This window comes from Euleptes europaea, chromosome 13 (genome assembly GCF_029931775.1).
Source record: "Euleptes europaea isolate rEulEur1 chromosome 13, rEulEur1.hap1, whole genome shotgun sequence".
NCBI classification, from domain to species: Eukaryota; Metazoa; Chordata; class Lepidosauria; order Squamata; family Sphaerodactylidae; genus Euleptes; species Euleptes europaea.
In genome coordinates, this window is record NC_079324.1 from 20,984,262 (window position 1) to 21,009,669 (window position 25,408).

A 25,408-nucleotide genomic window follows, 5' to 3' on the forward strand; every position below is an offset into this window, starting at 1 on the left:
CTTTAAAGTTGTTAATTGGGCCCATTGTCTCATTTAATCGTGTATTAGTTTTGACCCGGGCGGGTCCTCAAAGGCCGAACGCCCCCCCAACCTCCGTCAATGTATTTACTTCTTTTAATTCACAGTGGCTAGCCGTGTTAGTCTGTCTGCAGTAGTAGAAAAGGGCAAGAGTCCAGTAGCACCTTAAAGACTAACAAAAATATTTTCTGGTCGGGTATGAGCTTTCGTGAGCTCACTTCTTCTGTATCTGAAGAAGTGCGTTGTGGCTCACAAAAGCTCATACCCGACCAGAAAATATTTTTGTTAGTCTTTAAGGTGCTCCTGGACTCTTGTCCTTTTCTACTACTTTAAGTTGCTCCTGGACTCTTGCCCTTTTCTGCTACCAGAAAATATTTTTGTTAGTCTTTAAGGTGCTACTGGACTCTTGCCCTTTTCTGCTACTTTAAGTTGCTACTGGACTCTTGCCCATTTCTACTACCAGAAAATATTTTTGTTAGTCTTTAAGGTGCTCCTGGACTCTTGCCCTTTTCTACTACCAGAAAATATTTTTGTTCGTCTTTAAGGTGCTACTGGACTCTTGCCTTTTTCTACTACCAGAAAATATTTTTGTTAGTCTTTAAGGTGCTACTGGACTCTTGCCCTTTTCTACTACCAGAAAATATTTTTGTTCGTCTTTAAGGTGCCACTAGACTCTTGCCCTTTTCTACTACCAGAAAATATTTTTGTTCGTCTTTAAGGTGCCACTGGACTCTTGCCCTTTTCTACTACCAGAAAATATTTTTGTTCGTCTTTAAGGTGCCACTGGACTCTTGCCCTTTTCTACTACCAGAAAATATTTTTGTTCGTCTTTAAGGTGCTACTGGACTCTTGCCCTTTTCTACTACCAGAAAATATTTTTGTTCGTCTTTAAGGTGCCACTGGACTCTTGCCCTTTTCTACTACCAGAAAATATTTTTGTTCGTCTTTAAGGTGCCACTGGACTCTTGCCCTTTTCTACTACCAGAAAATATTTTTGTTCGTCTTTAAGGTGCTACTGGACTCTTGCCCTTTTCTACTACCAGAAAATATTTTTGTTCGTCTTTAAGGTGCCACTGGACTCTTGCCCTTTTCTACTACCAGAAAATATTTTTGTTCGTCTTTAAGGTGCTACTGGACTCTTGCCCTTTTCTACTACCAGAAAATATTTTTGGTCGTCTTTAAGGTGCCACTGGACTCTTGCCCTTTTCTACTACCAGAAAATATTTTTGTTCGTCTTTAAGGTGCCACTGGACTCTTGCCCTTTTCTACTACCAGAAAATATTTTTGTTCGTCTTTAAGGTGCCACTGGACTCTTGCCCTTTTCTACTACCAGAAAATATTTTTGTTCGTTGCCCTTTTCTACTACCAGAAAATATTTTTGTTCGTCTTTAAGGTGCCACTGGACTCTTGCCCTTTTCTACTACCAGAAAATATTTTTGTTAGTCTTTAAGGTGCTACTGGACTCTTGCCCTTTTCTACTACCAGAAAATATTTTTGTTCGTCTTTAAGGTGCCACTGGACTCTTGCCCTTTTCTACTACCAGAAAATATTTTTGTTCGTCTTTAAGGTGCCACTGGACTCTTGCCCTTTTCTACTACCAGAAAATATTTTTGTTCGTCTTTAAGGTGCCACTGGACTCTTGCCCTTTTCTACTACCAGAAAATATTTTTGTTCGTTGCCCTTTTCTACTACCAGAAAATATTTTTGTTCGTCTTTAAGGTGCCACTGGACTCTTGCCCTTTTCTACTACCAGAAAATATTTTTGTTCGTCTTTAAGGTGCCACTGGACTCTTGCCCTTTTCTACTACCAGAAAATATTTTTGTTCGTCTTTAAGGTGCCACTGGACTCTTGCCCTTTTCTACTACCAGAAAATATTTTTGTTCGTTGCCCTTTTCTACTACCAGAAAATATTTTTGTTCGTCTTTAAGGTGCCACTGGACTCTTGCCCTTTTCTACTACTTTCAGATGCTCCTGGACTCTTGCCCTTTTCTATCGCTTCTTTTATGAAGACACGCCTGACTGGCGCCATCTGCTGGCAGAAAAAACAAACAAACGACCGCGGTTTCCTTACAGCCAATGACGCGCCCGGCTTCTCATCCCTAAGTAGGGCTGCGTGTTCGGGGGTCTGTTCGGCCGGTCTCGTGGGCGCTCGGAACCGTTCCGGAAAAGGGGCGGGGCTTCGGGGCCGTGGCGGAGAGGGCCGGGATTGGCGGGCGGGCGGATTTCCTCCCCCTCGGCAATTTCCGGAAGGGCTCGGCTTCCCTCGTCGTCGGCGAGGCGGAGCGCCGCGCCTGGCTGGCTTTCGGGACCTTCCGGCAACCCTCGGCTCGTTCCGACTGCGGACGCGGCGCTGGCGGGCGGCGGAGCGGGGGGCTCCGGGGCGGCGGCGGCGGGGGTCTGGGCCATGGCGTCCCCCTCGCGGAGGCTGCAGACCAAGCCGGTCATCACTTGTCTCAAGAGCGTCCTCGTCATCTACAGCTTCGTTTTCTGGGTGAGCTCCTCGGCGTCCTGCGAGCCCCGGAGAACAATGGAGCCCCCTTTCTCCCCCCCCCAGACCCACACTCCGGCCCCATAGGGTGCAGACAGGGCAGGCAGCCCCCTCCCTCCATCAAAGCGGGGCCCCGGGTGACGCTTCCATCCTGCCCCATCCCTGGCGGGCGAAGGGTGCTTCTCCCCTCCCATAGACGACTGGAAGGGTCAACTTTGCTTTGGGGCACGAAAGATCAAATCCCCCTGCTAGCAAGTTAATGCATTAATGTATTCTGCAAGGGGGTACTACTAGGCATATCAGTGTTGAATAATATTTATGTAATGTTTTTTTCCCCTTTTCCTTTTTTTCCCCTTTTGTACCCCTATTTATTATTGAAAATCAATTATATATATATATATATATATATATATATATATATATATATATATATATATATATATATATATATATATATATATTTATATTTAAAAGACCCCCCCCGCCCATTTCCCCCAGCCCCATAGAGAACAGCATCTCCCGGCTTCTGTAAAACTTTGCAAGATGCTGCCCCCGCGCGTCTGATTCCCAGGCGTGTGTGTGTGTGTGAGGTGCCCGCAAGTCGCAGCCATGGCGAGCCCAAGAAGTGAGAGCAAGGGAGAGGCTGTGGCTCAGCTTGTAGAGCATCTGCTTGGCATGCAGAAGGTCCCGGGTTCAATCCCTGGCATCTCAAAGGGGCTGGTGACGTGGAAGACCTCTACCTGAGACCCTGGACAGGGGCTGTGGCTCAGCTTGTAGAGCAACTGCTTGGCATGCAGAAGGTCCCGGGTTCAATCCCCGGCATCTCCGCTTAAAGGGGCTAGGCAGGCAGGTAGGTGACGTGGAAGACCTCTACCTGAGGCCATGGAGAGGGGCTGTGGCTCAGCTTGTAGAGCATCTGCTTGGCATGCAGAAGGTCCCTGGTTCAACCCCTGGCATCTCCTCTTAAATGGGCCAGGCAGGTGAGGTGGAAGACCTCTACCTGAGACCCTGGACGGGCTGTGGCTCAGCTTGTAGAGCAACTGCTTGGCATGCAGAAGGTCCCAGGTTCAATCCCCGGCACCTCCACTTAAAGGGACTAGGCACCTCCACTTAAAGGGACGTGGAAGACTCCTGCCTGAGACCTTGGAGAGCCGCTGCCAGACTGAGCAGACAATACTGACTTTGATGGACCAAGGGTCTGGTTCAGTACTAGGCAGCCTCATGTGATCAATATCATCTCCATGTTTCTGTAAAAACCTTGCAAGATGCTGCCCCCTCACATCTCTGATTCCCAGGTGTGTGTGTGTGTGAAGTGCCCTTGAGTCTCAGCCAACTTATGGCGAGCCCAAGAAGTGAGAAAAAAGGAGGGGCTGTAGTAGAGCATCTGCTCCGCATGCAGAAGGTCCCAGGTTTGATCCCCGGCTTCTCCAGTTAAAGGGACTAGGCAGGTAGGTGATGTGAAAGACCTCTGCCTGAGACCCTGGAGAGCCAGTCAGAGTAGACAATACTGACTTTGTTGGACCAAGGGTCTGATTCAGTAGAAGGCAGCTTCATGTGTTCATGAGAAGCAGGGATGGTTTGCCGTTGCCTTCCTCTGCGGAGTCTTCCTTGGTGGTCTCCCTTCCAAGTACCGATCCTGCTTAGCTTTGATTGGGCTGTACCATGCCGTCTTCCCTCCCTGATCCCCATAGAGAACAACAAAGAAGACTCCATCTCTCTTCTAGTGGCTGTTCCTTTCCCGCAATGTAGATGCTAGCTTCTGCTTCCTTTTCCTAAGCAGCAAAGGAACAGGCCACCCCTGTGAACCTGTCTTGTTCCTGTAGGGTGTGTTGGGATCGACGGTGCTTGTCTCAGTTTCACAGATCGCAATATATTCGCTCCCAGGACCCCAGTTCTGTGTCCCCTAACTGCACTGAGAATGCCCTCTCCCCATTCCAGCATCTCCTAGCCCCATAGACAACAATAGGAAAGATGCCCTCCTCCCTCTGATCACAGTTCCGACTTCTGTCCTGGCCACTTCTTCACCTCCCTTAACTCCATAGACAGCAACAGGAGAGGTTAACCATATAAACCTATCCTGTTATTTTAGAGCCCCTTGGGAGAGACAGTACTTGTCCCAATGCCATGGACAAGAATAGGGTCGATTCTGTCCTCACGTCCATATCCCATTATGCATTTCCTAGTCCAGTGATGGCGAACCTTTTAGAGACCGAGTGCCCAAACTGCAACTGAAAACCCACTTATTTATCGCCGAGTGCCAATGCGACAATTTAACCTGAATACCACCCCCAGAGGGGGCCCAGAGGGAGAGGCTAGGGTTGCCAAGTTCCTCTTTGCCATGAGTGGGAGGTTTTTGGGGTGGCGCCTGAGAAGGGCGGGGTTTGGGGAAGGACTTCAGTGCCATAGAGTCCAATTGCCAAAGTGCAATTGCCAAACTGCACGCCCCTCCGCCCGCACAGACCCAGAGGGTGCCGGAGAAGCCGCTGGAGGGAAGGAAGGAAAGAAGGGAAGGGAAGGGAGGGGGAAAGGGAAGGGAGGGAGAGAAAAAAAGAAAAAGAGGGAGAAAGGGAGAAAGAAATGGAGCGAGGGAGAGAAAGAAAAGTAGGTAAAGAAAAGGACAGAGGGAGACAGAGAAAGAAAGAGGCCATTTATTCATGGGAGGTTTTGCCTTGGATTTGCCACTCTCCAAATGCACATTTTCCCCATCTGGATTCTCAAAACTCTGCATGGGGACTTACTGATTAGTTTTGAGAATTTGGATGGGGAAAATGTGCATCTACAGAGTGGCAAATCCAAAGCAAAACCTCCCATGCTTGAATGGCCAGAGACAGAAAAGCCTTCCTGCTTTTTCTTTCTCTCTCTCTCCCTCCCTCTCTCCCTCCCCCTCTCCCCCTCTCCCCCTCTCCCCCTCTCTCCTGGGCCTCTCGCACGTCCCCCGGAGCCCCTGGGAGGTCCAAAGAAGGCAGGACTGAACCCCAAGCCCCCTTTTCTGTAACCCCCCCGACCCTCCTCCTCCTCTTCTTCCTCCCTCGGCCAGCCCCCCCCCCCGAGTCCCTAAGGAGAGCTGGACTTTGCAGAGCCTCCCCGGCCCCGCTTGCCGCGCCAAGGAGGGAGTCCAGGAAGAGCCACCCGCCCGGATCCAGTCCACGCTGGCCCCCGAGGAGGAGGCGAGGCCGATGCCCTTTCCCGCTCCGGGCTCCCCCAGCCCGGCGCCACGCCGTCCCGGAGGCGCTGTGCCACGAGGCGGGGGAGGGAGCGGCCGGGCCCCGCAGGGCGCTTGGACGGGGGGCGGTCCATCAAGGAAGGGGCTTAAGAGGCGGCTGAGAGCAGCACCCCCGTCTGCCCCCATCCATGCTGCCTCCTTGCTAGCTCGGCGCACGCTCCTCCCCTCGCCACCCCTTCCTGCAGTCGGACTTCCAGATCTGCCAGCTGGGCGGCGGGGAGTGCAGGGAAGGCGGTGGGGGCTTTGAACCACTCCAGCCCCTGCTGCCCAGCTGAGCCGCGCGGGCCGGAAGAGAGGGCTACGTGTGCCGGAGTTGGCACGTGTGCCATAGGTTCGCCAACACGGTCCTAGTCCCATACACATCATCTCCCTGCTTGTGTAGAATATTGTGTGTGTTAAGAGCCATCAAGTTGATTCAGACTCATGACGACCCTATGAATCAATTACCCCCAAACATCCGATTGTTACAGCCTTGCTCAGGTCTTGCACACTGAGGGCCATGGCTTCCTTTATGTAGTCGAACCGTCTCATAATGGGACTTCTTCTTTTCCTGTTGCCTTTGACTTTTTCTAGCATTATTATCTTTTCCAGTGACTCTTGCTTCTCATAATGCGACCAAAGTATGATAGCCTCAGTTTAGTCAATGTAGCTTCTAGGGACAGTTCAGGCTTAGACTATTACAGGACAGAAAACAACCTCCCTGACTCTCTACAGCAATTTAGGGCAGAGACCACAAGCTTTACAGGACCTTTCATATAGTCCCCACTGCGTCCAGCATCTTCTCCTATAGAGAGTAATGAGATCCATCCTTCTTCTGCATTCTTCCCCCAAACACTATAAGGGCATGCAGAAGGTCCCAGGTTCAATCCCTGGCATCTCCACTTAAAGGGGCTAGGCAGGTAGGTGATGTGAAAGACCTCTGCCTGAGACCCAGGAGAGCCACTGCTGATCTGAGTAGCCGATACTGACTTTGATGGACCAAGGGTCCAATTCAGTATAAGGCAGTTTCATGTGTTCATGTGAGGAAGACATTCTCCCCCCTCCTGAATTTCCATTCTTGCCACCCCATAAAGAACAATAATTGAAGCAATACACAAGATGGTCACCTTTCCCCTGCAATTCTTTCCCCTCCTACTGGGGAAAAAGCTATACAGCAGTCCTTTGCTTTATAACCTCCCTCCTCATCTCCATGAAGCTTGATACTGTAAGATTCATAGCTGGAACGAAATTACATCCCTTTGTCTTCACAGCACCCTTTAAGGCACAACTAAAGGCAAAGGCTCCCTTTCCCATAGACCTTCAGTGCTTTAGGGCATGATGGGACAGCCTGGCATAACTGTGCAAAGGAAACCCAAGGCAAAAAGCAGGTTGAAACTGTTGACATGCCCTTCCATGCCAAATTGGCCTTCGGCCATGACATACCCTATGCTTTGTTGACCCTTGTCTGTGAGTAGCAGATAACATGTGGAATGCACTCAGTAATCCTGTCCTTTCCTTCCCTTGCTGCTCGCTTCAGGCCTCTGGGTCAGGTGAGTGTGGCTTTACTCCCTAGGAAGAGGGTCGACTCTTCTCCACGCAGCGTGTGGCTTCTTTGCCTTTTTTTTTTTTTTTTTAGTACAAATGACTGGTGAAGAATGTTTTCTTGGGTTTGGGGAGGTCTGAGATACCCTTACTTGATTCTGAAGGTAATCCATTCAGTTCCCTGAGGCTTAAATACCTTTCAGGTCTGTCATGTTTCTCAAATGCTACAGGGACTAAGTGGGAGAAACCCACATTACACCAATTTTTTTCTGGGCTTGCAGCTTTGTCCCCCTCTCACCCCCGGACAACAAGTTTACGTAAGCCCTTCCTGCAGTCTTCTTTCTGGAGCGCCTCTTGTGTACTTAGCATGATGCCTACAGGCTTCTCCGCTCGTGAGAGCCCTGCTAGGGAAGCCGCTGTTTGCCTAGCTGTACAGTGGAAAGACACCGGGTGTGCCATGCTCAAAAATCAGACAGTGAGCTGGCAGGGGTGGGGAGGCTTGCTGCTGTTATCTCCCAAGGTGCGTCTGTGAGATAACAGAGCTGTTGCCCCTTGAACCACTTTGTCAGAGTGAAATTAAGACTGGGGGAAAGATTGTTTCCAGGCCTGCAGTGTGTCTTTACGGCAGAAGGAGCTAGTGAATCCCTGCATATTATTAGTGTGCATGAAGGTGTGATCTTGTGTTATGTTGTACCAGTTCTTTGCAAAACTATAAGGGTTATAAAGGTAAAGGTAGACCCCTGTGCAAGCACCAGGTCATTACTGACCCAAGGGGTGACGTCACATCCTGACGTTTACTAGGCAGACTGTGTTTACAGGGTGGTTTTGCCATTCGCCTTCCCCAGTCGCCTACACTTAACCCCCAGCAAGCTGGGTACTCATTTTACTGGCTTCGGAAGGATGGAAGGCTGAGTCAACCTTGAGCCGGCTACCTGAAACTGATTTCAGTTGGGATCGAACTCAGGTTCTGAGCAGAGATTTTGACTGCAGTACTGCAGCTTACTACACTGTGCCGGTGGCTCCTGACAAGGGTTATACTTCCACAGAATGCAAATTTGTTCAGACAGCTCATTTTGATTAATAAGTGATTTTCCCTCCTGCTTTCTCTAGTTCTCTGGCATTATCCTCCTGGCAGTTGGCATATGGGGAAAAGTGAGCCTGGAGGTGTATTTCTCCCTGTTAAACGAGAAGGCTACCAATGTTCCCTACATCCTGATCGGCACAAGTGGCATTGTCATCCTCCTGGGGACCTTTGGTTGCTTTGCAACGTGCCGGGGAAGCACATGGATGCTGAAATTGGTAAGGGGTTGAAGGAAGTGTAAAATTTCAATTTGTTTGATTTAATCCTAGCATGTTAGTCATTCACAAGATAATGAAATGAGCACCAAAAGTATTATTCTACTTTATATGAAGAATATGAGAGCACCAAAATTATAAAGGCACAAGTTTATAAGATAATATCATTTTACTAAAATATATGGGAGCAATTAATACTTGTAAGCTGTAGTTATTTATATAAGCTAGTAGGGAGCAGTATATCCTAACAAAAGTTTACTTCTGCTAAAACTTCTGTACAGATACCTAATCTTAAAGATGACATCAGTGATTGGTACAAGGAGGTACTAATAAACAAGCTAGTGAGCTAATTGGTAAATTGAGCTCATGGGGTGGGCACATCATGGGGCTATACAGACTGCGTCATGATGAAATTTGAAGAAACAAAGAATTCGAAATTGTATAAAAACTGAGATGGGAGGCGTGACATTTTGGAAGTCATATTTCTGGCCATGAGGCTGACTTTTCCCTGCTAGCAAAAATAAATCTACCTCTTGCTTCTAAACCTGAGTTGTCTCCGTTCTTGTTTGAATCTGGCCAAAGAGCGGGGTGGCTTTTTGCATCCATCAGGGTCTTGGGCTGAGAGATGCTCTTGCACTTCCTTTGAGATTCTCAGGACTCTGCCGGCAGCTGCCTGCCCTGTTCTCCCTTTCCTTTCTTTGCCTGGTCTGGCTTTCTGAGTTTTGAGGTGGCTGAAGTTTATTTATTAGCGGTACTTGTAACTGACTCTTATGTAGAGACATAAAACATCTAGAAATTTTGAAGCCATGGAAGACCCCCCACCCCAGCCAAGGAACATCGGACATATAGGGAAAAACAGAAATGTTTGCAATTCTTACTATCTTATGAAACTGAAATTAGTTTACTGCTTTAGCAACATAAAATGCATCATTTGAAAGTATTTTAACAGTATACATGCCATAGGTATATACAAGTAAAATGATAAATATACCCATTATTTGAGAGAATTCTGTCAACTGCTTCCTTGGCACAAGTATCTTAATTTTTGCCATTTCAGAGGTAGGCCAAAATGAAAATATGAAATTAGGAAACAAATGGTGTTTTTTTTTTTTTTAAATCGATAAGGTTATTCTGATGTATTGAGGTGGGTTTGATAAATGTAATTTCCATGCTAGTGAAAGCTGAATTATAGCTGCGTACTTCATGCAGATCCTTTTGGCTCTCATAGGTAAAGAAATATTCATTTGCTGCTGAGTAAGTAGCTGGGTAAAAAAAAAGATTCAACTTGCACTGAACTTCTCCTGCCTGGGTACATAAAAAGGGCAGGCAGCTAGGTCTCCATGTGCCCCCTTGTTCTGCAGAGATGTGGCACTAGGGTTGCCAGCTTCATGTAGGGAGATACCTGGAGATTTTAGGGGTGGAGCCTAAGGAAGGCGGGGTTTGTGGAGGGAAGGGACTTCAATGGTATATAATGCTATCGAGCCCACCTCCCAGGCGATCTGATCTCTGTCACCTGGCGATCAGTTATAATAGCAGGAGATCTCCAGCCACCATCTAGAGGTTGGCACAAATTTATAAGTTGGCCTGTGGCAACAAGACTTTTCACCTAGAGTAACTTTTCTGGTCAAGGAAAAGCAGCAGGTGACTTTTCAAAAATGTCCCTGCAATTCATAGTTGGTGCCACGGTCTAATGATGCAGCTCTGGGGTGTGTGGATTTGTTGTAGTCACTTGGAAAGGCCAAGTGGCAAAGTTCAGCTAAACGTATGGAAACAATAATGGGAGCAAACTCTGTCCCTTCTTTCTGCAAGTGCTGAGTTGCACGATTGTATCTCAGAATTGCCTTCCGATAGTGCCTATGGTTAAGGATGTAGCTGTGCGATTTTGTATTGGTAGCGAGTGGGAGTACTTGCCCTGATTTGCCATTTCTCTGTCCACAGTATGCCATGCTCTTAACCCTCATCTTCCTAGTTGTGCTGGTGGCCGCCATTGTGGGCTTTGTTTTCAGACATGAGGTGAGTGGTTTTGTTTCTTGGGAATGTGATATCCTGGGGTTTGGAAGTGTTCGCTTACTTTTCTGTCTCCCACGTGCATGCAGCCGAATGTGTGGTTGCTTTCTCAGAAATGGGAGATGTTTGTAATTGATGCCAACATAACATCTTAAATTTGGAAAAAGAAGAGTTGGTTTTTATATGCCAACTTTCTCTACCCCTTAAGGGAGACTCAAACCAGCTTACAATCACCTTCCCTTCCCCTCCCCACAACAGACACCCTGTGAGGTAGGTGGGGCTGAGAGAGCACAAAGAAAGCTTTGACTAGCCCAAGGTCACCCAACTGGCTTCATGTGTAGGAGTGAGGGAACCAACCCGGTTCACCAGATTAGCCTCCTCCGCTCATGTGGAGAAATGGGGAATCAAACCCGGTTTTCCAGGTCAGACTCCACCACTCCAAACTACTGCTGTTAACCACTACACCACGCTGTGGTGAGAATTTTTTATATTAAACATTAGTTTGGCTTAAGAAGAACCATCTTTATATCTTAATATTATAACCTGTAGCTTAGAAGCCACATGAGGGCCTGACTATGGCTTTTAAGGGGGCAGACCTCTAGCTGACCCCAGCTTCAACTAGGCTCCTGACCTTAAAGGGTACAGGAGATTGCATTGCTAGAAGATAGTCAACCAAAAAACATTAGGTGCCCCAAATTATGTTTAGGGATAGCAAGGTCATTTAGACAGGCAGCAAATTATCTGCTTACGCATGGGGGAAATTGTTTTTGTACACGGGCTGACGGACGAACAAACAGTTGTCAGGGACCCTGAATCTGGGAAACTTATTTGGGAACAGGATATTTTCCAAACAAGATTAGCCATGATTTGTGAAAACCCATCTCCTGAAGAATTTGAAAGGAGGTGTCCGGTTGGGACCCCCTTCTCACGGTTTAGCCCAGGGGTCTGCAAACTGCGGCTCCCGGGCCACATGCGGCTCTTTGGCCCTTTGAGTGCTGCTCTCCGAACTTGGTTTGGAGCCCCTGCTCTTGCGCCCGCTCGCGTCGGCAGCCGGGCTGCGGAGCTGGTGCGCCTGAGAGAGAGAGCGCGGGCGAGCGGGTGCGCTGTCTCTCTCCCCCCCCCCCTGCTGTGGAGAATGGCCGGGTCCCCCTTTCCCTCAATGGTTGGGAGGCTAAAGCCTCCCCTCTAGCTGCGCGATTGCTGGGCGGGCGGCTTGGCGGTTCCTGGCCCCCCTGCCTATCAGCTGTTGGGCGGGGCGGGCTTCCTTTGGTAGACCTGGCCTCCGGCTGAGTCCCATTGGGAGGCCATGTCTACCCACTGGCTTTCTTGGCGGTAGACCTGGACTCTGAGGAGGGGAAAAAGTCCCCCTTCAGAGGCCAGGTCTACCAATTGGCTTCTATGGGCCTCCGGAGGCCAGGTCTACTGCCAAGAAAGCCAGTGGGTAGACCTGGCCTCCCAATGGGACTCAGTCGGAGGCCAGGTCTACCAATAGGCTTTTATGGCGGTAGACCAGGCCTCCAGACGAGGACTCCGGACGGGGAGGGGGAAATGGCAGGGACTTACAATTTAATTTTTATCAATAAATAAGATCACTATTAAGTATGATATCAAGTTTTATTCAGTGTACCTATAGTTTAATTAAGACTTAAAACTTTAGTTAAAGTTTATTAAGTTAATAAACAGTGTACCTACCTATATAGTTTACGTTTAAGAAATTTGGCTCTCAAAAGAAATCTCAATCGTTGTACTGTTGATATTTGGCTCTTTTGACTAATGAGTTTGCCGACCCCTGGTTTAGCCTATAAAAGGCTAGTCCAGCTGCCCAGTCCTTTGTCCTTCTCAAGGAGAGACCAGGCTCCACAATTTGTGGTTTCCATCTCTGTCTCTTCTTTGGAATGACCCAGAGTACTCTGCTAGCTGTTTGTTGGTATGTCAACTTGTGTGTGGGTTTGTTAAATTCTGTCATATATATTTAGCCAATTATTGCTTCTTTCTTTGCCTTATATTCTCTTGTAAGTCCAATAAACTGCATGGTATACTGTTATACGTTTGGTGTGCTGTTTTATGTGCAAGGTCTATCTTTCCTGTCAAATTCTCTGGGCTCTGCTTTTGGTTAGTGAGCAGGCAGAGAAATCCAATCACAAAAGAACCGGGAGGGGGGAAGCAGAATTCCCCCCCCCACACGCAAGTGTAACTTTCTAGATCTGAAATGTAGAAAAGTTTGAGTATGAGAAACTTTTGCTCAAAGAACAACTTCCTTATTTTAACACAATTATATAAATTTGTTTGTTTCCTGGCTAAATAAGGGTCAACTTGGTATTCCTGAAATCAGGATTGTAGTTTGGGGTACTTAGCTCCCTTTCCATAAACACCGCTGTGCAGGTATTGGGATGGTGGTGTTTGACTCTAGAGTCCATAGGAAGTATGTCATGGCTGAAGAAATTTGTCTTTGCTTTAAGAAAGGGGAGTTCAAGAATGTGTCACATGGCATTTAAGCATAATGGCTTTGAATCTAATCTGTGCCCGTAGACTTATGCTCACAAAATGGGGCTTTGCCATTTCCCCATTGCAGCTGCTTGTGCCCCTGAAAAGCCGCTCCAGGGGGCTGAGTAGCCCGAGATCGAGTAAAGGAAGGGGGGGAGTATGCAGAAAACGAGCAAGATCACCTTGCAGAATCAAAAATGCCTTCTTATTGTGTGAGGCCACTTTGGGATCCAAGTCTATGTCTACAAAGTTTCTCTTGCCACGTTCAGTCCCCAGCATCTCCAGTTCACGTGATCTCGTAGTAGGTGTAGTGAAAGACCTCTGTCTGGTCACTTGAGAGCCGCTGCCAGTCTGAGCAGTCAAGGCTGAACTTGACGGACCAGTAATCTGATTCGGTACAAGGCAGCTTCATATTTTCATGTGACAATTAAAAAAAAAATAGTACTTGTTAAATGTGAAAGTATTGTTTTTCAGTGGTACACAGATTTAATCCATTAGCGTTCATACAAGTGAATAATGTTTCTTTAATTTATCGATAGCCTTGTATACATGTGATTATGTTCATTTTTCATGCAGATTAAGAACAGCTTTAAGGCTAACTATGAAAGCGCCGTGGACGAGTACAAGTGGATCAGAGATGAACGAAGCCGGGCAGTGGATACTATCCAGAGCACAGTGAGCACCGGCTTGTGTCTCCTTACGTGGCATAGCTAGTGGGGTTGCGTGTCTCCTCCAGCACATTGCGTGTCCTCCTTTTTCTGTGTGTGGGAGTGGCAGGAGTTATAGAGCAGGCCTGTTCTTCAAAGCAAGGCATTAGAAAAAAGCCGTATTTCTGCAGGTTACAAGGTGAGGCTGCACAGAGGCAGTTGAAATGTGGTTGGTTCTGAATCATAGAATCCTAGAGTTGGAAGGGACCACCAGATTCATCTAGTCCAACCCTCTGCACAATGCAAGAACTTCACAACTACCTCCCCCCGCCACACTCCCAGTGACCCCTATTCCACGCCCAGAAGATGGCCAAAAAACAAACAAACAACAAAAAAAAACCTCCAGGAAACCTGGCCAATCTGGCTTGGAGGAAAATTGCTTCCTGATCTCAAAGTGGTGATTGGCACTACCTTGGGTATGCAAGAAAGGGCCACTAGAGGCAAACACTGATGCAAACCTTCCTGCCCTCCCTCTCATGATCAGCCTAAGGTCATAGAATCAGCCATCTAGGCTCTGCTTAAAAGCCTCCAGGTAAGGAGAGCTGAGTTGTTAAAAACATAAGAAAGGCCATGCTGGATCAGACCAAGGCCCATCAAGTCCAGCAGCTTGCTCACACAGTGGCCAACTAGGTGCCTCTAGGAAGCCCACAAACAAGACGACTGCAACAGCATTATCCTGCCTGTGTTCCATAGCACCTCATATAATAGGCATGCTCGTCTGATCCTGGAGAGAATAGGTGTGCATCATAACTAGCAGCCATGGATAGCCCTATTCAAACTTCTTCAACTCTCCCTTCCCTCCTTCAGCAGACGAGCATTGATCATCAGAAGAATCCATGTGCAACAGTCTTTAGAGTGTGGCGCGAGGGATAATTTTTTTGAAGTGAGGAATGTTGGGGTGAGGTATGCTAAATGCGCTATGTTACACCCCCTCTGTTCCCCCCCCCCCACAGTTACACTGCTGCGGCGTTTCAAACTTCACAGATTGGGAGAAGACCGAGTACTACAAAGAGAAAGGAGTACCCTTGAGCTGTTGCAAGGCGGGGCAGAACTGTACGATGGAAGATCTGAAGGATCTAGACAGCGCCAAGGAGAAAGTGTACAATAAAGTAAGCAAACCCAAAGCTGTGTCCTCCTTCCCTAAGTCCTGGGAAGAAGTGTGAAGGACCAAGGCTGCTGTTGTAGAAATGAGATTTTGGTTTGAGTTTTTGATGGAAGATCAGATTACATTGTGGAGGTGGGAACCAACAAAAAACAAAACAAAAAACCAGGGGCCATTTATGCATGGTCAGTTTTGATGCTTGCTCAAAGCTCTTTAAAAATGCCTATTCACGGTCCTGATGCAAAAGGAGAAATTCCACCCACCCCCCACTCACCTGCTCCTTCGTTAGTTTGCATAGCCATTAGCATGTGCATAGCTAACCAGCTTTGCTAATTACCATGCAAAAATTGCCAGGGAGTGTGTTTTGTTCAGTCCCAGGTCTTAGTGGCTGGCAGCAGTAACTTCCCAATGTGAACATGAACTGAGATACAATCATGGTGTAGTGGTTAAGAGAAGCAGGTTTGATTTCCCACTTTTCCACATGACTCTAATCTGGAGAACCGGGTTGGTTTCCCCACTCCTCCATATGCAGCCTTCTGGGTGACCTTGGGCTAGTCCCAGTTCTCTCCAAACTCTCTCAGCCCCACCTACCTCACAAGGTGCCTGTTTTGGGGAGAGGAAGGGAAGGAGATTATAAGATTGGAGCGGTGGACTCTGACCTGGAGAACCAGGTTTGATTCCCCACTCCTCCACGTGAGTGGTGGAGGCTAATCTGGTGAACTGGATTTGTTTCCCCACTCCTACACACGAAGCCAGCTGGGTGACCTTGGGCTAGTCACGCTTTCTTAGCCTCACCTACCTCACAGGGTGTCTGTTGTGGGGAGGGGAAGGTGATTGTAAGCTGGTTTGATTTTGCCTTAAGTGGTAGAGAAAATCAGCATATAAAAACCAACTCTTCTTTTTCTTCTAAGCCAGTTTGAATCTCCTTAAAAAAAAAAGCTAGAGAGAGGGCATTAACTCTTGGCTGTTTTGTCTCTTGCTTCTCCCTGGAATGGAGTGAATCCCCCTTGTCTGAACTCATGGGTGCCTCCCTCCCACGGGATCAACCCACTCCCTTGTGCTACATTACCAGGTCTTCCAGTCCCTCTTATTATCCAATTATTATTTTTTATTTTTGTTTTTTTAGGGATACAGGAAAGTGAAGGGGAGGGTGGAACACAGGGAAAGGGGAATGTTACATATGATATGATCCTGCTGCCCACCTCCGTTTTTGCACCGGATAGTGCTTCATGCTAATCTAGACTATTCATTGCTAAATTTTGTTCTAAAGTGTTGTCTATCTCTAAAACATCAGAATGAGCATTTGGTCTGACTTATAGAAAATATCGTGCATTCCTTTTTCTATGGCTTGAATGAAGCTCTAGATGTCCTGTCCTTGTTATCCAGTTATCTCATTGCTTATGTCCTAGATCAGATCTCATCCGTATTTTTCGTGAAATAGTCGCCACTTTTGTTAGTGCTCTTCTATTTGCTTGCTATGGATTAGGTTTGTCAGTCTTGCCATTGTTGCATCCAATTTTAAACTCAGTAGCGCTGCAGCCTGAAAGTCATGCTTGTGCGTTAGAAGGTCGGCTCCACTTCCGGTCCCTTCTTCCCCCGCCCCTCAGCAGGCACTCTCCTCACCGCCACTGCCACACAAGAGAAGCAACGGCAACGAGGAGAATGAGGCAAAGGAGCTAAGAGAAGTGGCGGCAGCATTTGCCGCCGCAGGAGAAATCAACGGAGGCACTGAGAGAGCCGGTGGCAGTGGGCAGGCTGCCGCTATGGGAGAAGGAGGCGGGGCCAGCTGCCAGTGCAGGAGGCAGATGGGCCAAGAGAGACGGACACCTGGGGGCTGGAGAGTTGTTGGTTTGTCCTCATGCGCTCAGTTTTTTTAACGCGGCTTGCTAAAGTGTGAGACATGAGAGGGACGAACCGACAGCTCTCCAGCTATGCGTTATTGTCCAGAGTCGGCACATAAAAACCAACTCTTTTTCTTTTTTCCTCTCTTTCCTGGAGGAGGAACTGGAAACTACAGCCTGTGAGCAGGACAGCATGATTCGCTGGCTGGAGTTGTTTTAGGAGCATGGAGTCTCTTCTCCTGTGACTCTCTGCTGTTCATTGCAGCAGAGCAAGGGGTGCTTACTCTTGTCATATGCTGAGCCAGCAGTTTCCCAAGTATACTGCAACCAAAAAAAGAGCTCTGTTGAGATCAAAGCACTAATACTGGCTCAACTTGCCACTGAGTCAAATTACACATTAGACTGGGTCAGATCAAAGAACATTGTGCTGGCAAGCTAACTTGCGATGCCTGAGTCATTTGTCCAGATTTGAGGCCTGTGAGTGTCTCTGGTTTTTCCACAGGCAGGTGTTGCCAGGGAAGCTCATTAGTATATTATTCTCTTCCCCCCCCCCCAACTTTGTAGGGTTGCTTCAGCATGGTGACACAGACAATGGAGTCCAAACTGAGCATTGTGGCTGGGATCTCATTTGGCATCGCTTGCTTCCAGGTAAAGTCTTCCTTCAGAGTGCTTCTTCTCTTCTAATGGGGTTGATTTACTCCCCTCCCTTTTGTTCCTTGTTTATCTGGGTTCAAAGAGCACAGCACGCCTCAGATAGGAGAAAGCCACAAGGCGATTTGGCAGCGACTGGCTGCCATGCTGATAAGACCTTGCATTTTTCTCTTGCGTGGACACTGAAGGTAGGAGGTTCCTTGCCAGGAATGCGCTGGGCATGGTCAGGCGGCCACACGTGGTATCAGTGTCTGGACTTGGCATGACAGTCTGTTGTTTCTAGCACGTTGGCAGTGGCAGAACAGCAGTGTCATGGGCTGGCTTGCTGCCTGATTCTTCTGGGAGTTGATTTCTTAAGAGTTAACAGACCTGTCCAGATCAGAGCAAGAGTCCAGTAGCACCTTAAAGACTAACAACATTTCTGGCAGGGTGTGACAGCTCACTTCCGAAGCATAGCTGTGCTGGTGGCGGACTCCCACATAGAGGCATGGCTTACCAATGCAAATGCCCCCCATGCCAGCATAAGTGCCCCTTATCCTCAGTTAAATGGGCACTTACACCGGTGTGGGGTCACGCCGGCTCCTATGCTAATTGGGGTGTCCCCCCTTTAGGATTGTGCTCTTAGTCTTGTAAAAGGAAATAAAACAATAGGGCTACTTAGAAACACTCATGCCCTGATGTGCAGCCAAAGGTTTGGTGTGAACAAGGTCTAAATGAGCTGGCTGAATTGCTGCTTACAGACAGTGGAGGAGAAAAGGGTACCTTTCCTTTCCAGGCTGTAGGTTTGGGTGCCAAGGCCTTGTGAAGTAAATCCGTGAATCTCTCTCAGTCCCAGATCCAATTAGGCGCTTCCTGTTTCAGCTTCCTCTTGCGTTGCCAACACTGCGAATAACGTAGGGTTTTTCTGCACCAATATTTTTCTTGAAAGAATGCCTCCGGCACACATCTCAACAACACCGCATGTGTGTGTGTGTGTGTGTGTGTGTGTGTGTGTGTGTGCTGTACCCTAAGCGGACAGTTGATCTGGCAGGAAATGAGAGGCCACTTGAAGAAAAAACTGGCATCCTCTTTGAGCCATGATTCACTTGGAAGTGTTGGACAATTGGCAAAATAGGATGCGTCTTTAAGTATCTTTATGATGGTTGGCTCTTGAATACTTCCTGATGTTTGGGCTCCCCTGGCGCCCCCCCCCTCAAAACAAAATGGACCCAAAATTGAACGTGTTTCATTCAATTCAGGTATCAGCAGGAACCCACTCTTGGTTTATTTAGTTCATTTATATGCCACCTTAGAGAGTCGGTGTGGTGGTTAAGGTGTCGGAGTAGGACCTAGGCAACCCATGTTCAAATTGCACCACGGAAGCTTGCGGGATGATCTTGGGCCAGTCACACACTCTCTCTCTTGTCCCCTATGCCCTTTTACATCTGTATGAAACTTGGGTGAGGTCATCTGGAGATTGTCACCAGGGGTCTTTCACATCACCTACTTGCCTAGACCTTTAAACTGGAGATGTCAGGGATTGAACCTGGGACCTTCTGCATGCAAAGCAGATGTTCTACCACTGTGCCATAGCATTCCCTGGTCTGGAGATGCTCTTGGACCAAGGCCTATTGCTTGATAAGCAGGTGACAGTTGTGGCCAGGAGCGCATTTTACCAGCTTTGACTGATTAACCAGCTGCAGTATTTCCTGGGCAGAAAAGGTCTGGCCATTGTGGTACATGCCTTGGTTACATCTAGATTAGATTACTGCAATCTGTTTTGTGTGGGGCTGCCCTTGAAGAGTGTTTGGAAACTTCTTGCCACAGCATTCTGCAGCAACTGGATGTTGATCGAAGTGGGTTATAGAGGCCATTTCACTTCAGGCCCATCTACACTGGCTCCCAATCTGTTTTAGGGCACAATTCAAAGTGCTGGTGCTGACCCCTAAAGTCCTATTGGGTTTGGGACCAACATACCTGAATCATCGCCTGCTACCTTATGAACCCGCCTGACAACTGTGGTCATCTTCTCAGACCCTGCTTCGGGTGCCTTCTGATATTAGGCAGGTGGCAACCTGGGATAGAATCTTCTTAATCATGGCACCAAAACTCTGGAATTTCCTCCTCAGGGAGACTTGTCTGACCCTTCTGTTGCCATCCTCCGCCAGCAGGTGAAGATTTTTTTGTTTTGGTTGACTTTCCCTCAATGACCGCTCCTTTCCTGAGCTATGTTTCAGTTGTTTTTTTTAAAATGTTTTTGTATGTATTTTAGCTCTGATTTAAATTGTTTTAATGTATTTTTTGTTGGTTTTAATGGTTTTTAAGATGCGATTTCATTTCTTAGGCACTTTGGTGGCTTTTATAAGGGAAGAAAGGCAGGGGATACATTCTGTAAAATAAAATACATTCTTCCTCTTTGTTTGAAATGAAGCTGGAAGTCACCTTTTTGCCCACATAACCAATTGTCAGTAGATGGCAGTTTAATGATGTTGCAAATATATTATGCAGTGGAAATAGCATCTTGTTTTAGAAAATTAAGACCTGTAAAGAATTTTTGAAGGGGCTTAGTCTGACTAAGGAGCCCCGTGGCGCAGAGTGGTAAACTGCAGTACTGCAGTCCAAGCTCTGCTCATGACCTGAGTTCAATCCCTACGGAAGTTGGTTTCAGGTAGCCGGCTCAAGGTTGACTCAGCCTTCCAGCCTTCCAAGGTCGGTAAAATGAGCCCGCAGCTTGCTTGGGGTAAAGGGAAGATGACTGGGGAAGGCACTGGCAAACCACCCCGCAAACAAAGTCTGCCTAGTAAATGTCGGGATGTGACGTCACCCCATGGGTCAGGAATGACCCGGTGCTTGCACAGGGAACCTTTACCTTTTTTTTAGTCTTACTATATATAGTGTTTATATTTTACTATATGTGCTTTTATGAATCAATATAATCTTTTAGAGACCAGTGAGGAAGACTATTTAGTTGAAAAGTGTTTGGTTTACATGTTTTTTTATCTATATATTTTCCTACTGTGGTCTATATGATATTTTCTGTGTTTAATTTATAAATACCTTATGTATTAAAGCAGGATTGTTCTACTGGGATTATATATGTCATATTTCGGTCACGTTACGAGAAGACAAGAGTCACTGGAAAAGACAATCATGCTAGGAAAGGTTGAAGGCAGCAGGAAAAGAGGAAGACCCAACAAGGGATGGGTTGACTCTGTAAGGCAGGGGTGGGGAACCTTTTTCATGCCAAGGGCCATTTGCATATTTATAAAATCATTCAGGGGCCATCCGGCCATAAATCTCCGGGGGGGGGGGGGGGCTAGGGTTGCCAGGTATTCTTTGTCAACACTGGGAGGTTTTGGGGGTGGAGCCTGAGGAGGGCAGGGTTTGGAGAGGGACTTCAATGCCATAGAGCCCAATGGCCCAAGGGGCCATTTCCCCCAGGGGAACTGATCTCTATTGGCTGGAGATCACTTGTAAAAGCAGATCTCCAGCCAGTACCTGGAGGTTGTCAACCTTAGGAGAGGGAGGGAAAGAGGGAAGGAAGGAAAAAAGGAGAGGGAGGAAGGGAGGGGAGGGAAGGAGAGAAAGAAAAGTAGGGAAAGAAAAAAGACAGAGGGAGACAAAGAAAGAGACAGAAAAAGAGGGAGAAAGAGGGAGTCAAAGAAAAGGAGAAAGTGACGGAAAAAGAGGAAGAGAAAACCCTTCCGCCACAGACACTCACCCGGCCTCTCACCCGAATGGAATGAAGCCTTCCCGCTGCCCCCCCCCTACGGCCCCACCTCCGCCCTCGGTCCGCAACGGAGAAGTCGGGGGGTGCACAGAACAGCCCGCAGCGAACAGGGTGCCGGGAGACCCCCCCCTCCCGCGGAGGCTCGGTGTCCTGCCCCATTGACAGCTGCCCCCCCCCAGCCGAGCCCAATGCCTGATGCATCCGAAACTTGAAGAGCAGCTCTTCTGTTGGGGGAGGGGGGAAAGAATGTCAGACCCTCAGAGAGAGGAATTAGAACTGTAACCCCCCCCCCCCATCCCAGGGATTCCCAGCGGAGGCTGCCGAGCGGCAGGAAGGGGCCCTTTGCAAAGGCAGCTGAAGGGTGCGCAGCGCGGCCCTCGCTAGGCATCAGCCACCGGTTCAGGCTGCCTGGAGGCGGGGACAGGAGCGGCGGGTTGCCCTGATGGCGCCGAGCCACGCTCCCTGGCCAGCGGCGCCCTGTGGGGATGGCACTCCGGGCAAGCTGGCTGTGCTTCAGCAACAGCAGCGCCCGGGGCCACATCCTGCCTGCCTGTCCGGAGGGACTCGATGGCGGGGCGCAGGTCGCAGGCTCTGCCTGGCCAGGGGGAAGGGAGCGGCGTGGTCCGGCAGATCATAGGAGTGGGTGCGCTGGGGCGGAGCCGGCCACTCCCACGGAGTTCCTGGCCGGGCTCTTAGCGCACCTGTGAGCCGGGCTGGGCCCCGCTGCCTCCCACGTGCCAGGGGCAAGCAGGAGGAGGAGGAGGATCCCCCGCCAGGCCTCGCCGCCGCCTCCCCCACCCCCTTCAGACAGGCTATACAGAGGCCCACCGAGCTGGCGGGGCGGGCAGCGCGCAGACCGGCAAGGCCCCAGCGGCACCAATCTTGGCCACCCCCTCAGCGCTGGCTGCGGAGGGATCGAGCAGGGAAGGGCTGTATAGGGGCCCACCGAGCCAGCTGCGCAGCCTGCGCGCAGGCCGGCGAGGCTCAGCGGCCCGAGGCTCGGCCGCCCCAGCAGCATTAGTCCGCGGCACGGGGGTGCGGCTGGGGGATTGCCCCGCCACACAGGCAAGCTGGGAGGGGGAGGGAGGTTCAGGGCTGGTATGCACTCCTGCCTCCCAGCAAAGCCTGAGAGGAGACCCTGGCTAGTGGCAGCTAGCTCCATGGAGCTCCCGGCCTCGGCAGGCAGGCCGTGGAACTCCCAGCCTTGGCAGGCGGGCCGGGGGGCATTTAAAATGAGCTCGCGGGCCGCTTCCGGCTCGCGGGCCGGAGGTTCCCCATCCCTGCTGTAAAGGAAGCCACAGCCCTCAGTTTGCAAGACCTGAGCAAGGCTGTTAAGAATAGGATGTTTTGGAGGACATTGATTCATAGGTCGGAACCAACTTGATGGCACATAACACACACAACCTTTCTTTGTTATTGCATGTGTTCGTTGTAGGTTTATTCCCATCTACTTCTTTTTGGTTCAAGTCTCATGCACAGAACAGTTCTAGGTCTGTCTTTTTGCTGTTAACAAGCATGTATATTGCCCTTCTGTTTGTTCATTACATAATTGGGTATGTTGCTAGTAAAATCTGTGCAATTTGTGGGACAGTAGATGATTCATTGCGTAGGGTCTGACGAGGGCGAATGCTGAGGTTTCGGGTTCCCAGGAGCCAAGAAAGCCAGCTGCCTCTGGTTTCTTCTGTATTGAAGCTGCAGTAAAACGGGTTTATTGGCTTCGGTTTTTTCTTCAGAATCTCATCCCAGTTTTAACTTGTGCAGACAGTTGGCAAGTCATCTCGAGTTTGATCCCTGGCCCGGTCACAGAAGTTGGCTTTGGGCTGGAGCTTGCGTCTGTAAAATAGCCAGCATTCAGCTTGTTAACCGTCCATTTAACCCCTCTTCTCCAATCTTTGTTTCTTCTTAGTTGGTCGGGATCTTCCTTGCCTGTTGTCTCGCCCGGTCCATCACAAATAATCAATACGAGATGGTATAACTCGCAAGGTTGCAACTCACTACAAGGTATGAATGAGTCTACTGTTTTGTCGAGCTGCATGGGTAGTGGCAGGTAAAAAAAAAACCTGCAGTTTTTGTGTGCATTGCTTGATTTCAATCAAGTGCAGAGTCGGATAGATACAGAATTCAGCATACTGAGTACCTTAAGAGTCATTTAAAACACACGCAGGTCTGTGCATTTGTGTGGGCTGGCAGCAAGGTCATCTCTAATGGAGGGAAAACTCACAAGGAGAGGGTGTGTAAGGGTTTGAGGGTGTGTGAATGTGAGTGAAAATACCCATGCATAAACGACCATACACATATGCACGTTTCTAGTCCTTAAAGATGTGAAGATAGGCCAGTACTTGGTGAAACCTGAATCGGGGACTGTGGAATGAGTGCGTGGGGCACTTGTGAGTGGGAGAAAGGCTTGAAAGCTTTCCATAGCGCCTTACTCCTCCACTTGATTACTAGAAGCAGAATGGAGAGTACAGATTGAACACATTTGCAACACAGATGCTGGAATTCAATTTGGCTTAGCTTTTGGGGTATGAAGTGCCTTATACAGACTTGGGTCATTGGTCTACAGCAGTGGTTCCCAAATTGGGCAGTACCACCCTCTGGGGGCGATGGGATTACCTAAGGGGGCACTAAGAGGCAAGAGGGCAGCAGGGGGCGCTAGAGGTGGGCCCCTTCAACTGTGTTGTTCACTAATTCACAATAGATCAAGCTATGGCACAATGCTGGCAAATTTGGTGGAAACTATCAGAATTTTTTTCCCAGGCTTTGAAGAGCTGGTTCCACTGGATCAAGTTAATTAGTTTTGTTGAATAAATTTCAACTAAAAAGTTTTAATTTGATTTTGAATAGATGTGCAATTAATTGTTACTGTTTTGAAATGTTATTGTTATCTTCTTTAGTGAGTCATGCAAACCCCTATTTTGAATAATGCTTTTTATAGGATAGGGTAGGGGGCGCTGGGGTGGAGTTTGTGGAACCAAGGGGGCGGTGGTCCGAAAAGTTTGGGAACCACTCGTCTACACTGTACACTGCTATGGCACTGAGCCTGGATTAGTTTCCTATGTTGTGAAAGGGCTTCAGTGAAATAATCTTATATAACTGAATGTCACACAACTTTATATTTCAATGGAAGCTCCATCTGTACCTGTGATTTTATATTTTGTTGGAAGTTCCTCAAATGTATTATGGCTTTGGCTTGAGCACCGCCATCTCTAATTTTTGGCATTCTCCATTCTTTCAGAATTTTGGGACACTTTATAAAACAAACTTAACAAAAACGACACTCTTGGGAACCACTTCATTGATATCAACCTGCCGAAATCCTGTTTGGTTAGGCCGCTCTCTTCTGAAGCTGTCCATTCTTCGGGGGACTGAATTCAACAACGGACGTATTCTACTTTGGGGGATGTTGTCATGGTGGGATTTTTGTAGGAATGCTGAATGGGACGCTTCGCTTAGGGGAGACAGTGAATAAGCCTTTTCGTGAAGGGACAGTGGTTTACTGCGTGGCTCCAGGCATACTGTGAACTGAGGAATAGGTTTTCTGAGGCCAGGCCTTCCAACAGAAGAGATCTCTATTCAGGCTGTCGACCAGTGAAAGGATTTTGTCTGTGTTTTAGTCACTTGATCGCTTAGCCATTTGATCTGGTTGCACAGAAAGCTGTTCATTACTAAAATCTCAGCATAGGTGTCGTATTGAGACAAGGAGGTAGAAGAGCCCTTATAAGCACAAGCTGCCACTTCTTGCAGTAAACCAGTATCATTGCTGTTGGATTTTTGGATGCCATAGTGAAGCAAGACAGTTGAGAACACTAAGGTCATATTTGCACAAACCGTAATGAACCCTAAATGTGTGCTAAGCCGCTTCTGGCTCTGTTTTTTTCTGAGGCAGGAGCAGCCGTTTATCTTGGGGGGGTGAAGGAATACCCCCCCCCCCGAGCAGTGCTCGCTTGTCACCAAAGGAGGACTTGCCTTGTCCCTTCCCAGAGCACCTGGATTCTCCCTTCTTACTGCAACAATCCTTATCGAAGTGTCCGGCGCTTTCTCATTCATACGGGGCACAGCCCAAACAACATCAGTTAGCACTAATTTCTTGAGGCCTTCTCCTAATTTCTTGAGGTCTTCCCCTCTCAGTTACTCGTTCCGGAAGGAAACATGCTAGCGGCTTCATTATCTTGGGAGGGTGGCAGTCCTCATTCATTTACTGCTCCCTCCCCTGTTGGAATCGTATCCTGTTCGCTTGCCTTGTCAGCCTTCGGCAGGACGCGATCGAGCAGACTGACAGTGTGAGGAAAGGGGGATTGTTCCTTTTTGTGCCTGTTGAAAGGAGCGCCAGGCAGAACCTTGGCTCCGTTTCCTTCATTCT

At 48.4% G+C, this 25,408-nt stretch overlaps 1 protein-coding gene across 1 annotated transcript; it reads left to right on the forward strand.

Moving 5' to 3' along the window:
• The first annotated feature begins 2,422 nt into the window (after positions 1 to 2,422).
• Positions 2,423 to 24,310, forward strand: TSPAN6 (tetraspanin 6). The gene is made up of 8 exons (XM_056859897.1): positions 2,423 to 2,510; positions 8,362 to 8,550; positions 10,486 to 10,560; positions 13,615 to 13,713; positions 14,699 to 14,854; positions 17,253 to 17,336; positions 22,955 to 23,049; positions 24,284 to 24,310. The coding sequence occupies exons 1-7, from the start codon at positions 2,424 to 2,426 to the stop codon at positions 23,021 to 23,023; spliced, it is 759 nt and encodes a 252-aa protein (XP_056715875.1). The 5' UTR covers position 2,423; the 3' UTR covers positions 23,024 to 23,049; positions 24,284 to 24,310.
• The last annotated feature ends 1,098 nt before the right edge of the window (positions 24,311 to 25,408 follow it).